Here is a 13,756-nt window from a genome sequence, read left to right as displayed (position 1 = left end):
TTTTTTTTTAGTGTGTGTGGGTGGGTGGGGCGGGGGGATGGTTTATGTTGAATGTTTAGTTTTTCTTCTGCATGAAACATCATGTTGTGGGATCTTTAGGAAACTTCATACTGTATGAATAAGGAAATAAAATATTTGAAACTTGAAAAAAAAAAAAAGAAAAAAAGAAAGAGATACCAAGGGGACATTTTATGCAAAGATGGGCACAATAAAGGACAAAAATGGTATGGATCTAACAGAAGCAGAATATATTAAGAAGAGGTTGCAAGAATACACAGAAGAACTATGCAAAAAAGATCTTCACGACCCAGATAATCACGATGGTGTGATCACTGACCTAGAGCCAGACATCCTGGAATGTGAAGTCAAGTGGGTCTTAAGAAGCATCACTAAGAACAAAGCTAGTGGAGGTGATGGAATTCCAGCTGAGATATTCCAAATCCTAAAAGATGACGCTGTGAAAGTGCTACACTCAATATGCTAGCAAATTTGGAAAACTCAGCTGTGGCCACAGGACTGGAAAGGGTCAATTTTCATTTCAATCCCTAAGAAAGGCAACACCAAACAATGCTCAAACTACCACACAATTGCCCTGATCTCACAGGCTAGCAAAGTAATGCTCAAAATTCTCCAAGCCAGGCCTCAACAGTATGTGAACTGTGAACTTCCAGATGTTCAAGCTGGATTTAGAAAAGGCAGAGGAACCAGAGATCAAATTGCCAACGTCCATTTGATCACTGAAAAAGCAAGAGAGTTCCAGAAAAACATCTATTTCTGCTTCATTGACTAAGCCAAAGCCTTTGACTGTGTGGATCACAAGAAACTGTGGAAAATTCTTCAAGAGATGGGAATACCAGACCACCTGACCTGCTCTTGAGAAACTGTATGCAGGTCAGGAAGGAACACTTAGAAATGGACATGGAACAAAAGACTGGTTCCACATTGGGAAAGGTGTACGTCAAGGATGTATATTGTCACCCTACTTATTTAACTTATATGCAGAGTACATCATGAGAAACGCTAGGGTGGGTGAAGCACAAGCTGAAATCAAGATTGCTGGGAGAATTATCAATAACCTCAGACATGCAGATGACTCCACCCGTATGGCAGAAAGCGAAGAAGAACTTAAGAGCCTTTGATAAAAGTGAAACAGGAGAGTGAAAAAGTTAGCTTAAAACTTAACATTCAGAAAACTAACATCATGGCATCTGGTCCCATCACTTCATGGCAAATAGATGGGGGAACAATGGAAACAGTGGCAGACTTTATTTTTTTGGGCTCCAAAATCACTGCAGATGGTGACTGCAGCCATGAAATTAAAAGATGCTTACTCCTTGGAAGGAAAGTTATGACCAATCTAGACAGCATATTAAAAAGCAGAGACATTACATTGCCAACAAATGTCAGTCTAGTCAAGGCTATGGTTTTTCCAGTAGTCATGTATGCATGTGAGAGCTGTAGTATAAAGAAAGCTGAGCACCAAAGAATTGATGCTTTTGAAGTGTGGTATTGGAGGAGACTCTTGAGAGTCCCTTAGACTGTAAGGAGATCCAACCAGTGCATTTTAAAGGAAATCAGTCCCAAATATGCATTGGAAGGACTGATGCTGAAGCTGAAACTCCAATACTTTAGCCACCTGATGCTAAGAACTGACTCATATAAAAAGACCGTGAGGCTGGGAAAGATTGAAGGCGGAAGGAGAAGGGGATGACAGAGGATGAGATGGTTGTATGGCATCACCCACTCAATACACATATGAGTTTGTGTAAACTCTGGGAGTTGGTGATGGACAGGGAGGCCTGGTGTACTGCAGTCCACAGGGTTGCAAAGAGTTGGACACGGCTGAGCGACTGAACTGAACTATTTGAAAAAATTAACAGCATTGCAGTTTTGCCAGTGGCTCTATGTTGCCCACTTTATTGTGAAGTCTCCGCTTATTCCTTATCCCTGACTGTAGCTGAAGAGCATTTTGCTTAGTGTTTTATCTTTCTCAGACAATAAGCTTCTTTAAACTAGTGACCATAACTTCTATTTCTTTTATACTCTTCAGTTTCTCTATGAACATTATTTTTTCCTGAAAGCCAAGCCTTCAAGTTTATTTCTGTACTGATGTGTTCATACTTGCATTATGGAAAATCCATTTAGGGAAAATTTACTTTGGAAAAAAATGCGTGGAACATTAAATATCTCCCAAAATATTAATTTATAAGAAAAAGGCTCTTTTCAGTATGAGTGATATTTTTCTTTTCTCAAGGAAGTTAAGACATTAAAAAAAAAATCTTATAAAAGTATATCTCAAAGAGAGAAAGCAACATTTTTTTCCTAAGTCACTTTTAACTTGATCCTTCTTTGCATATTTTCTTTTCTTTGCTTTTTTGGCCTGGATACATTGGCATTCATTGACCTTTGCTGGTGAACTTCCTGGTTAAAAAAATAAACTTAATTGTTATATTTATGCTTAAATGTTTTGTTTTCTACAATTCACAAAAATACTTTGCAATGTAGATTATCATATATTTCAAAATGATCTTTGCCATTAACATTTTGAAACCATCATATATTTCTAACAAAAATGTGAATATTTTTTACCTTTTAACCTAACAATCTTATTAAGGTAAATAAAAGAAACCCTATTTTATATTACCAAAATCTGCCTAGCTCAACCTTACTTTCTTTTATTCTGACATTCAAAAACAAAATGAAATGAAAACACTCATAGATATTAGGTTCAACCAGTCCTTAGAATATGATGGAGAAGTCTATAAGAAATATATTTACCGTATTGCCTTTTCAGAGGAGTTTCACTGGCTAAAATAGTTAAAACAATTTCTTAAGAAGGTAGCCAAGCTAGTGTATCATGTGACTATAAAGAGTATATGGTTCATTTTATTTCATGAAATCTATCATCCTTAAAATCATGACTTTTATAGAAGCTGGTAGGAAGTGTTTGGTATCTAAGATTAGTAGATACTAACAAGTAGCCAGTTTTACAAATCTCTCACCACATTTGTAGACTGAAATAAACAAAACTGATAATGGATAGATTAAAGCCTCCCCGCCCCCCACTCCAATTTCTTGTGTCAACCCTTTCTTATTTAATTAACAGCTTCTCTTTTTAATTTTAAAAAGGTAATCATTAGATTGTTGTCATTTCAGGATGAATTTACTAAATCTCAATAAATATGAACTCTCATGGTGGTGTTATTTAGTCGCTAAGTCATATCCAACTCTTTTGCAACCCATGAAATGTATCCTGCCAGGCTCCTCTGTCCATGGGATTTTCAGGCAAGAATATTGGAGTGGGTTGCCATTTCCTTCTCCAGGGGATCTTCCTGACCGAGGGATTGGACCTGTCTCTCCTGCATTGGCAGGCGGATTCTTTACCACTAAGCCACCAGAGAAGCCCCATGAACTCTCAGACCTCTCGTTTTACTGTACTATACACAATGAATCAATACTTTCAAAAAAGTTTGCTGTTAATAAATATGTGTATAATCATTGTCTCAAGCTCAGAAATACTTTGTCAAAATAATTAACATAAAATAACTCTGCTTCTGTATTGCAGATATTATCTTCTAACAAAAATTATCATTTTCTAAATTTCATCAGCAAAATATAGAGTACCACTGCTGCAAGTTTTTGATATATCTTGAACAAAATTAGAACTTATAGAACTGCTGTTGCAGTTGCTTTTTGGTTTTGGTAAGTTTAAGAGAAAAAATATGATGGAAGAAATATATTTTCCAATGTAAACATTTTATTAGGAGAGTGATTAAGAATATTAATGAATCTATAAATATAGCATTACATTTGTAATCAAACACCCAGAATAAATATATGTAGCTTGGAAAACTGTAGCAGTAACATTTAAAATCATTATGTAAAATTTCTATGTATTTGGAAAACTGAATGTTTAGCTTTTTTGGATTATATGGGTAGATGTAATTATTTTTAAATAGGAAATTGTTTTTCACATTATAGTTGCAATACAAGCAAATTTTAGGAATTGGGAAACATGTAAGAACATAGGTAAAAATAAGATCCACTGTACCACCAACCATTACATCCATTATTAAATCTTTGACACATTTCCTTTCAGTCTTTCAATATGCATAGTTTTATTTTTCAATTTATGTACACCATCAGACCATTTATACAATTTGTATTTACAAAATTTGTATATAAACATATACAGATCATCACTACTTGGAAACAGTGTCTTTGTCCCAAATTATATTTTATATCTTCTACAAAATTTAGGCCAATCAAAATTATTGGACATTAAGATACTTTAACAAAGACATGTAATCTTTGTTCATTTCCACAGAAAACTACTATATAATTATATACATTTCTAATTAACCATATGCTTATACATATTGATCATACACTGAATAAGTACGTTTCTTTAACCACATGCATCTCTAATGAAGTAAACTTATTTTGATTACTTACCTTTAATTGTTGTTCTCTAAAAGTATCCTGAAATAAAATCAACTTATATTTTTTAAATTGAGAGAAGTGTTCTCAAAATTGCTAATATTTTCCCTCAGCAGGCTGCTGAAATGTTGGCAGCTTAACATAGTCTTGAACTAATAACTCATCATATTTCCTTGATTGGAACTGATCTCTCAATAAGACAATATGCTTTGGAAAACACTGATTACATTTAATAAAAAGTGAATGGATGTCAAAGAACATTCTGCTCTGCCTAATGAGGCTTCATAGATTGAGTCTAATTACCACTGATACAAAACTAAAGTCCTTTATGTACTGGATAGCAATTAGCTTTCCTCTCTAGAATAAAATTCTATTTAACTTAAAAACATAAAGATATCATTGGCATATTTAAATGAGATAAGGTTATATTAACATGAATGAAAAGATTAAAAAATGAGAATTTTTAAATAAAATCATTATTGCCTTCTAAGGTTTATGACTTAAAAACTGCTCTGCTATATATGAAGTATATAAAATAATGCTGTAGTTCACTAAAATTCTAAGAATCTGGTAAGTTACACAGATTTTTAAGTTGAAAAAAGAAAAATCCTAGAATGTATTTCCATAAACAAGTTAAATCTCAGATGAATTTGTTTTGGCATTTTAGATTTACTAGTAAAGAAACAAGTAGATGTGGACATAACTTGTTTCATAAAAAGTCATGGATGACAATGGAAAACAGGTTACACAATGAATGTAAAAGATCACTTGTCAGAAATCTTGAGTTCAGTTAGGTTTCTACCTGGTTGAGATTGTGTAATCTTGGAAAACTCCCTTAATCTTTGAGCTCTCAAAATGAATGACTCTCTTGAAGAATTAGGAAGTAATTTTTTACTTCTATAACTATAAAATTAAAGGGTAAGATAGTATGGAAAAACTTGCCCATTCACAATAGAAAATATTAATCACTAGAAGAATATCTTTCTGGGTATTATAGTGGAAAAAAAGAAAAGTTCAATCAAGAAGGAAAATACCAACTTCAGTTGGCTAAGCATTTTAACCCTTTAAAACATTTTTATCCGTATGATTTCATTTTAACCTCATCATCATCCTATGAGGCAGAAGGAAAATTATGATTGTCTCTATTCTGCCGATAAAGAAACTGAAGTAAAAGAGGGCATGATTTTGTTGTTTGAAATCATAAAACTATTTCATGGATTAACAAGAATCTAGATCTCCTCACTCCATAACTAGGACTTCTTTCAATGGAGCTAATAAAGGGAATACTAAGTACATGTAGCTGAATCTAAGTATGGAATAAAGGCAAACCATTAAAGGAAACATAGGAAATGAGGTTTTAGTGTTAACTTCTTTGTGGTGATTGATGAGGTTATGTACTTAATCCTTAAACTCAAAGAGAGCTGTGGTGATATTTTCATAAATGTATCTAATTATTTAGAAATTCAATTTCTACAAAAAGGAGAAATTTCATTCATCCACTATTATGGAATTCCCCCTAACTCCATCAAAAAATTATCACACGTGTGACAATGGATCATGTAGTATGGCATAATGAAATGGATAAGATCCTCCCCAAAACTAAGGCATATCTATCCTCTCTTAGACTGACTTATAACAATTTTTTTCCCTATTCAAATTTTTTTTAATGTTTACCTTTCAGGGAACTAATGTTTTCCTATATTTCTAATGAACATGCAGATACTTTTATACCTGTGTAAACTATCAAAATTAATGACAGAATTAACAAACAGGAAAAAGTTTACTTAAACTTAAAGGAAAAAAATGTCAAAGCTCCTTGTTACTGAAACACAGTATATTGAGGCCTTGTGAGTGTCTACAAAGTTATATGTATAGCTATAAGAATTAACTAACAAAAGGCAATGCTCCAGAGTGTAGTGAAATTTACTTCATTTAGGTTATGTTACTACTTTTTGGTTCAAAGACTGTACTTTTTAAAAAGTGGATACCTGCGGTCCATCTCTGGCTTCATAGAAGTCACCCACTCTTATTTTTGCACTGAAGCTGAAATTGTCCCTTGAGATATCCATTATTCCATTTCTGCTGAGATACTGAAAAAATCACATATTTTTCCACTTCAGGTTTTAATAATTACAACCCAGCTTTGATGTATAGCTATCTTCAGGACACTATGGTTTTGTATACTCTATTATGGGCTATGGATTTAACAGATCAATTTAGGTTAAGCACATTCATTAAGTCTCACACGAGAGAATATTTTGTGTTAAAGAACTTTGACAAAGGAGTGTACTTTTTTTCCCATAAGCAAGCTTAATAGGCACCAAATGTGTGTTATTTGGTGAAAAGTATGTACCTTTATTACTTCAGGGTACTGCCTAAGTTTCTTTCCACATGGAGCATAATATGCTACTTCTCCTTGAAGGCGCCCTCCAAAGTTTCTTATTCTTGTCTCTCTCTGCCAGCTACACATAATAGAAATGAGGGTTATAACATATTTAGTTTTAAGAAAACTTTTAAAAATAAAAATTAAAAAAATTTAAGAACACATGCTCTTTAGACAACACAAAAAATACAAAGAAAAATATAAACAGTATACAATTCAGATACATTAAAATAATTGAGATTTTTTACTAAGTAATTTAACTGAAGTTAATCAAACTCAATTTACAAATATTAAACAAATATCAAAATTTTAAGAAATCACACTGGCATGACTTTGGGTATTTGGGCATGTTCAGTAATGTGTCAGGGTGTATTGAATTTATATTTGAAAAGCTTTAAATGAGAAGAATAAAGCAAACTTGGTTCTCTGCTCTTTGGGGATCACGAACTTGCAGTGTGAAAATTCTCAGTTCCTATTCAACCATTTTAGCCAAACTCTGCTCAAGTCTTTCAGTTTTACCCACGGTGGCTTTCTGCTGCTGCTGCTGCTGCTAAGTCGCTTCAGTCGTGTCCGACTCCGTGCGACCCCATAGACGGCAGCCCACCAGGCTCCCCCGTCCCTGGGATTCTCCAGGCAAGAACACTGGAGTGGGTTGCCATTTCCTTCTCCAATGCATGAAAGTGAAAAGTGAAGGTGAAGTCGCTCAGTCGTGTTCGACTCTTAGCGACCCCATGGACTGCAGCCTACCAGGCTCCTCCGTCCATGGGAGTTTCCAGGCAAGAGTACTGGAGTGGGGTGCCATTGCCTTCTCCGACAGTGGCTTTCACCATCCTTTAAATCTATCTTCACAACAACTTCTGACACTCTTAACTGTGTCCCTGCTCTTTGCCAAATGATTTGCTTTTGCAACTTTTTCAATCATATTCCCACCTAGCTGCCTATGATCCCATCCCAGCTCTACCATACCTAAACCCAGCAGTTAGGCTTAATTTTAGTTTTCTGATATATCAACCTCAGATACATCAGCTTTGCTCTTCTGTTTAATAAATACTGTGCAGTATATTCACTTCTGTTAGTAACAGTAGAGAATGAGAAATCAAAACATGCATAAATATGTGGGGCAAAAGCATAAAGATAAATCTTATTTTGCATACCCATATTCCAAAGGAATATGCAGTTCACGTTCATCTGTTACTCTTCTCCTTTTGGAAGTGCCTTCAAGAAAATTCAACCAGTTAACATAAAAGATTAGTTTATATACATGAAAAATTTTTGATAGTTTTGAAACTTTTCTTTGAATAATGTGTCTTAATGACTTGAATTATTTAGTGTTTTTCTGCAGTTTGTACATTATTTTTAGATTATTTTCAACAAAACACACTGTGTAGAGGTTTTTTTTTTCCCCTTTTTGGTCTGCATGACATAATAGCTAGTATTTATTTCTCTCTAATGAAAAGATGATGAAAGTAAAAAGGTAAAGCTTTCCTCTCATCTTGTTATTAAGGAAATGGCTAAAGAAGTAGAAGGAAAATAGCAGATAGACGTTTCAGGAAACTATGTACAGTTGTTTTCTTTGAAAATATGAGTTTTAAGATGTTGAAAAATTTCAACAGTTGGATCATACATTTAAAAATAGTATTGTAAAGTAATTAGCCTCTAATTAAAATAAATAAATAAAAAAATATATAACTTCTATAGCCATATAAATCCATAGTCAAAAGCACTTTAATTAAACTACAAAGAATAAGATTATAATTATATGGACAATTTTTCATGACAGAGATCAAGCTTCACCAATACAAATGGATACATCTTAAATAAGTTGGATATCATATTGGTTCATGGCAAGTGAAAACAAAACTAGAAATTTTCAAGAAAAGAGTGACATGTGTAAAACAATATTTTACAATACACGCCTGTATTTTTTTAGTTATTCAATTGAGAATAGAAATTTGAGAGTAATAATGCAAAACCTTTTAAAGAAGACCTCTAATAGTTTATAAAAGATCAAAAGGAAAAAAGATATGGCATGTTAATAAAATACTACTACTACTCACTAATACAAATGACATTGGCTATGTGTTGGGCAGACATGCAATTGTATATTAAGAAAAAAAGTGAGCTCATTTTGTAAATTACCAAAAAAAAAAAAAAAAGTCCAACTGTCAGTCAAATTCTAAATTCTAGAAGTATAAAATAAACATAAAAACAAGAAAGTATTTAAACTCAAGAGCTGCCATCAATCAGGTTCTTAAATTGGAAGCACAGAGGAAAAAATGGTAGTGAGTCATATCCTTTGAAAATACACGCTGACCTTTCTTAGCCTAAAATCTAGCCCTTGATTCCAATGAGATCATCCCCAGAACACTGTATAAATAAGAATTCTTGTTATGGTTTGATTTCTACTTCACAATAATAAAAATAAAGTGTAGGTACCAGAGTGTGGACTTGAAGTAAGTGTGGAAGAAGGTGTGCCAAGAAAAGCAGGTGACTGGGATTCAGAACATAAGGCAGCAGGAGCAGAGCCTGGGGCTTTTGCTATGTGGAGGTTACGAGGTGTTGAGTGAGCTGTGAGACTGATGGAAGGGCTTTTGACAGAGGAAGCTGTTTTATTCAGTTTCATTGAAGTTTTCTCTCCTTCAGTATCACTATCTGATTCATCTTGGTCTTTATCATCATCATCATCTTCTTCTGATCCTTCTGTATCTGATTCTGAATTACTATCTGATTCTGGGAAGTAAAAGAAGCATTTGTATATTATAACTAGATAATCACCAACAGTTTGCAGTTTGTATCTAAATGGAATAGTTCAGGAATCAGCATTTGTGATTGAGAACTCAAATGAGCAACTTTTCTGAAGAGTAAATGTAAAAATTACTATCTTAAAAGCTATTTGAGCACAAGGTATGTAGGCCATAAATGCTTAAAATTCTTCATTAAAGTAACTGTTTTACTCAAATCATAAAACTTGAATCATAAAACAGTTCTTCTCTCACATGACACTATTCACATGATGAGTTTTCAAAATTATTTTCAATTTAATAAAGAGACTAAAGTATAGAGGAAACAGAATTTTATTATTTAAATCAATAGATTTCAATAATCTGAGAAGTACACAAGGTTCACTATGAGGAAGAGAACTCTGGAACTATCACTTGTTCTTCTGGGTTTTGAGGCAAAAGAAAACAATTTTGGTGGAGAGATACTTGGCTTTGGGGCTGCAGTTAATTCTACTCGTCAAGCTTCTCAGGCTTCACAAAAAATAGTATTACAGAAAAAACTGGGGAGTAATTTAATGATTTAATAATTTAAGTTTGTGCTAGCAATGTAGTCCTATAAATTTGCATCTATCCCTAGAGATATGTAAAACCTAATTACATAGATGATACTAGGCCTGTATTTTAGTGGTTCCCAGAACAACAGCTTCTGTGGAATTGTGTTTTATGTAGTACTAGCTACCCATATCGAAGTTCATTATAAAAGTTACCTTTGAAAACTATTAATACTATGTATCATGCAAAGTTGTGTTTATGGGAACCCTAGGAAAATATATTATTAGGAAAAGTAGTTCTTACCCTGAGCAAGTAGGTTGTTTTTACCTTATAGGCATTTTAAAAATTGTATAATTGATTATATTTTCCTACTTATATTGGTAGATAGAAAATTTTAAATTGGATTCGTGGCTGATGAGGAACAAATTCAAAAACTTTTATAAAAAATACGTATCTCATCTTTGTATTTAAATTTTAAACTATTTTATATTTTCAATCTTCTGTGGAACAAGAAAAAAAGAGTTAAAGGGAAATAAAACAAGAAATTAAAAAGAAAATAAATAAAATCGGGGGTACTCTATATATGTTATTAAATAAATTCTATGTTGCTAAGAACTATTCATAGAGATTTAGGCTTTGGGGTATTTTCTGAATGACTGAGTAAAATTTTGCCTTTCTTCAAAATATCCAGTGACACAATTTAACAAGTAGCAGAAGAGATGAAAAAGAAAGGACAAATGAGTGGTCATGAATTAAATGAAAATTAAGCAAGTTCCTCAAGTTCTTAATTCATGAATTACTTACAGTCATTTTAAAGTTATTTGTTTAGTGTTAAATGAACAAGCTGAGAACTTAATTTAGGACTTTCAATCTCAATTATTCCTTTCCTTTACCACTCACTATAGAAAGGAACAGAGCTGCATGAAACGGTGAATGACAGCGATTTCAAATCTGTGGATTTGAAGAGCCTCTTTAAAATGTTTTGGTTCACAGGGAATTTAGAGAAACACTTTAAACTTAAGAATAGAAAACAACCTGATTGGCTGTCATCAGAGTCATCGTCTTCCTCATCTTCCTCATCTTCCTCATCATCTTCCTCTTCATCCTCATTGGAGTCTTCAGAATCTTTGCTACTAAGAATGTCTGAATCTGTTCCTCTAAACTGCTCCACTAGAGATTGTGCAGGATGAGAGTGAGGCTGTGTTTTCACTGTGTTTACATTGTTGCTAACTGCTTTTTCCTTCCCTTGACTATGCAGTATGGGAGAGGGAGAGGGTATGACAGTTGTCTGACTGCCAGGGGTTCTTCTTCCACTTGTACTCAGATTTACGGGTGAGGAAAAAGGGGTGCTACTTGCAGTAGCAATGTTCTCATTAATCTTACTCTGCATTTTAGTTTTGGTAGTAAGTGCCAGAGGAGCTTCTTGAATGACACTTTGAATAACTCCATTTGGTTGGTGATTACCTAAAAGTGCATTTGTCAAGAATGGATTAGGGTTGCTGTTTTCTAATGTCTGTTTTGGATGTGCTGGTGAACTAGAGGTTGGTTTTGGATTTGACAAAGCTGCAATAACCTTCTTCAGGCTCTTAGATGACTCCTGTTTCTTTAACTGAGCTGGGAATGTCTGTTTATATTGTTCCTGTTGAAACATAAAGTAGAATACAAAACAATAATGTATCATAAGAATAAAGACTACTTTTATTTGCCTTCTGTATCTGACAACAACTAATCATATACAAATTTAAATCATGATATTTAAGTGCTGTAAATGTAGTAGAAGTGATGACTAGTTGATTGCTGAACCTTGGCTAGACATAATATATTTAAAAATTTAGTCTTTCCCCTTCAAAATGTGTGTTTCCTTACTGCTCTCCTCTCTTATTACTGCAGTTTCCATTTTTCTCAATGACCTAAACTTGAAACCTTAAAAACATCTTTACTTTTATTTTTTTCAAGTCAGCCACATTAATACTATGTATTTTGGATTCTTTCATTGAAATACTGCTCAAATTTAAGACATACTATCACTTCTTCCTACCCAACTCCCAATATATGCATATGCCAAGGGCAATCTTCTCATAAAATAAGCTACATTTTATATTAGCTCTTTGGTCAAAACCTTTAGTGCCTCTTCCTCCACTGCCAACTTTATAAACCTTAAACACTTATATCTGATATTCAAATTACTTTTCAAGTAGACACTAACATACCTCTGTAGTCCAACTGGACTATGGGCCATGCCAGGTGCATGTCACACAGTACTTTTACCGCCTCTACAGTCTGTTATAACCATTTTCTTTGCATAAAATGTCTTCCTTTAATACATTTCAGGCTGATGAAATCCTGTTCATTATTCAAAATCCAACTCAAGATGCTTCCTATATTTGTCCCAGCCTAAAGCACTCATGTCTCCTATCCTTGAGCTCTTATATGTCCCCTGCTGCTGCTGCTGTTAGTCGTTTCAGTCGTGTCTGACTCTGTGCAACCCCATAGAAGGCAGCCCACCAGGCTCCCACGTCCCTGGGATTCCACTTATAGTCTATCCTGTAGTTTTCTACAGTAACCATGATTTGAAGTTAGTAGAAAGGCTGGCTTAATATTCTGCGGAATCTACTTTGTAGTGTCTTTAGCACATTAGCATTAGAAAGGATGTAGAAAACAGTTTAGAAAAAATTATACTTTTTTGGGAAAAATTCATTTGTAAACCATTAAACCATAAAATTTACATCTGTAAATAGCAACAAAAATTTATTTGACTATCAGGATCTTCATGAAAAGAATAACATCATATGAATTTCATTAAAATTGTATAACTAAAATATAAAAAAGAAAACTGAAGTAGAATGATTAAAATATCCAAAGTTGACAGAAATAGAAGTTAAATTTTAAGAGCTAAAATTCTGCAATGAAAATGGTTGCCTTGAAATTAAAATCAACAGTATTGTCAGCACTGGACCTGGACTCTTAATACGCAAGTCAGCAAAGATTTGTGGTGGGTTATTTCATAAATATAAATGGAGATGGGATGCCACACAGAATGACTTATTAAATATTTTAAAGTACCAGTACTAATTATGCAGTAAGCAATTCCCATATAAACTTTTTTATCTTATTTAACTTATCTTAATGGTATTTGTTTAGAAAATTAAGTTAACTTTTTGTAAACAAAGACTGAAATATAATATTTGTACATAAGGCAATGCTTCACAAAGAGAAAGGGCTTAATTGGTGTTTATTCAGTGAATAAAATATGGAATATTATACTACATAATTGTTTATCTTTTTAAAAAGAATTTGATAGCAAACTATTACATAAAATATTTTAATATAATTTTACTTAATATTTATATGAAACATAAATATTGCATAGTATATGAGTATTTATATATATAATATACTCAATACTTCATATTTTATATATGTACTGATTTAAATTTTCAGCAGAAACATTTAGTGTATTTTCATTCCTTGGAACAAAATTTTGTCACAGTCATTTTGTATTCTAAAAGGCAGTTAATATTTTTAATAGGCAGTTAATATTCCTTCCAAATATATAGGATCAAGAGTCATAAAATCAAAAACTTTCCCTTTAGTTTTATGTTTCATATTTTAATTTTCTGAAATTGCTTCTCATTCTATAACTCTGAAGAATTACTTCTCA

At 33.1% G+C, this 13,756-nt stretch overlaps 1 protein-coding gene across 13 annotated transcripts in view; it reads right to left on the bottom strand.

Moving 5' to 3' along the window:
• BAZ2B (bromodomain adjacent to zinc finger domain, 2B) overlaps window positions 1–13,756 on the bottom strand; it is a 203,641-nt gene that overhangs the window by 96,919 nt on the left and 92,966 nt on the right. For 9 of the 13 annotated variants that reach the window (XR_826954.1, XR_826955.1, XM_010858994.1 and 6 more), the window contains 5 exons: window positions 11,131–11,734; window positions 9,260–9,553; window positions 7,978–8,038; window positions 6,794–6,902; window positions 6,429–6,530 (listed from right to left, as the gene is read on the bottom strand). Coding sequence is in view for 11 of the 13 variants with exons in the window: in XM_010858994.1 (XP_010857296.1) it covers window positions 6,429–6,530; window positions 6,794–6,902; window positions 7,978–8,038; window positions 9,260–9,553; window positions 11,131–11,734 (1,170 nt within the window). In the remaining 2 variants the exon portion in view is untranslated. The remainder of the gene's footprint in view (window positions 1–6,428; window positions 6,531–6,793; window positions 6,903–7,977; window positions 8,039–9,259; window positions 9,554–11,130; window positions 11,735–13,756) is intronic. The other 4 variants (XM_010859000.1, XM_010858996.1, XM_010858998.1 and 1 more) reach the window with 2 other exon arrangements.

The sequence above is a fragment of the Bison bison genome, unplaced genomic scaffold, assembly GCF_000754665.1.
Source record: "Bison bison bison isolate TAMUID 2011002044 unplaced genomic scaffold, Bison_UMD1.0 scf7180017864452, whole genome shotgun sequence".
Lineage (NCBI taxonomy): Eukaryota > Metazoa > Chordata > Mammalia > Artiodactyla > Bovidae > Bison > Bison bison.
The sequence above is the reverse complement of the archived record's forward strand: the minus strand, read 5'-3'. Positions and strand labels throughout refer to the sequence as shown.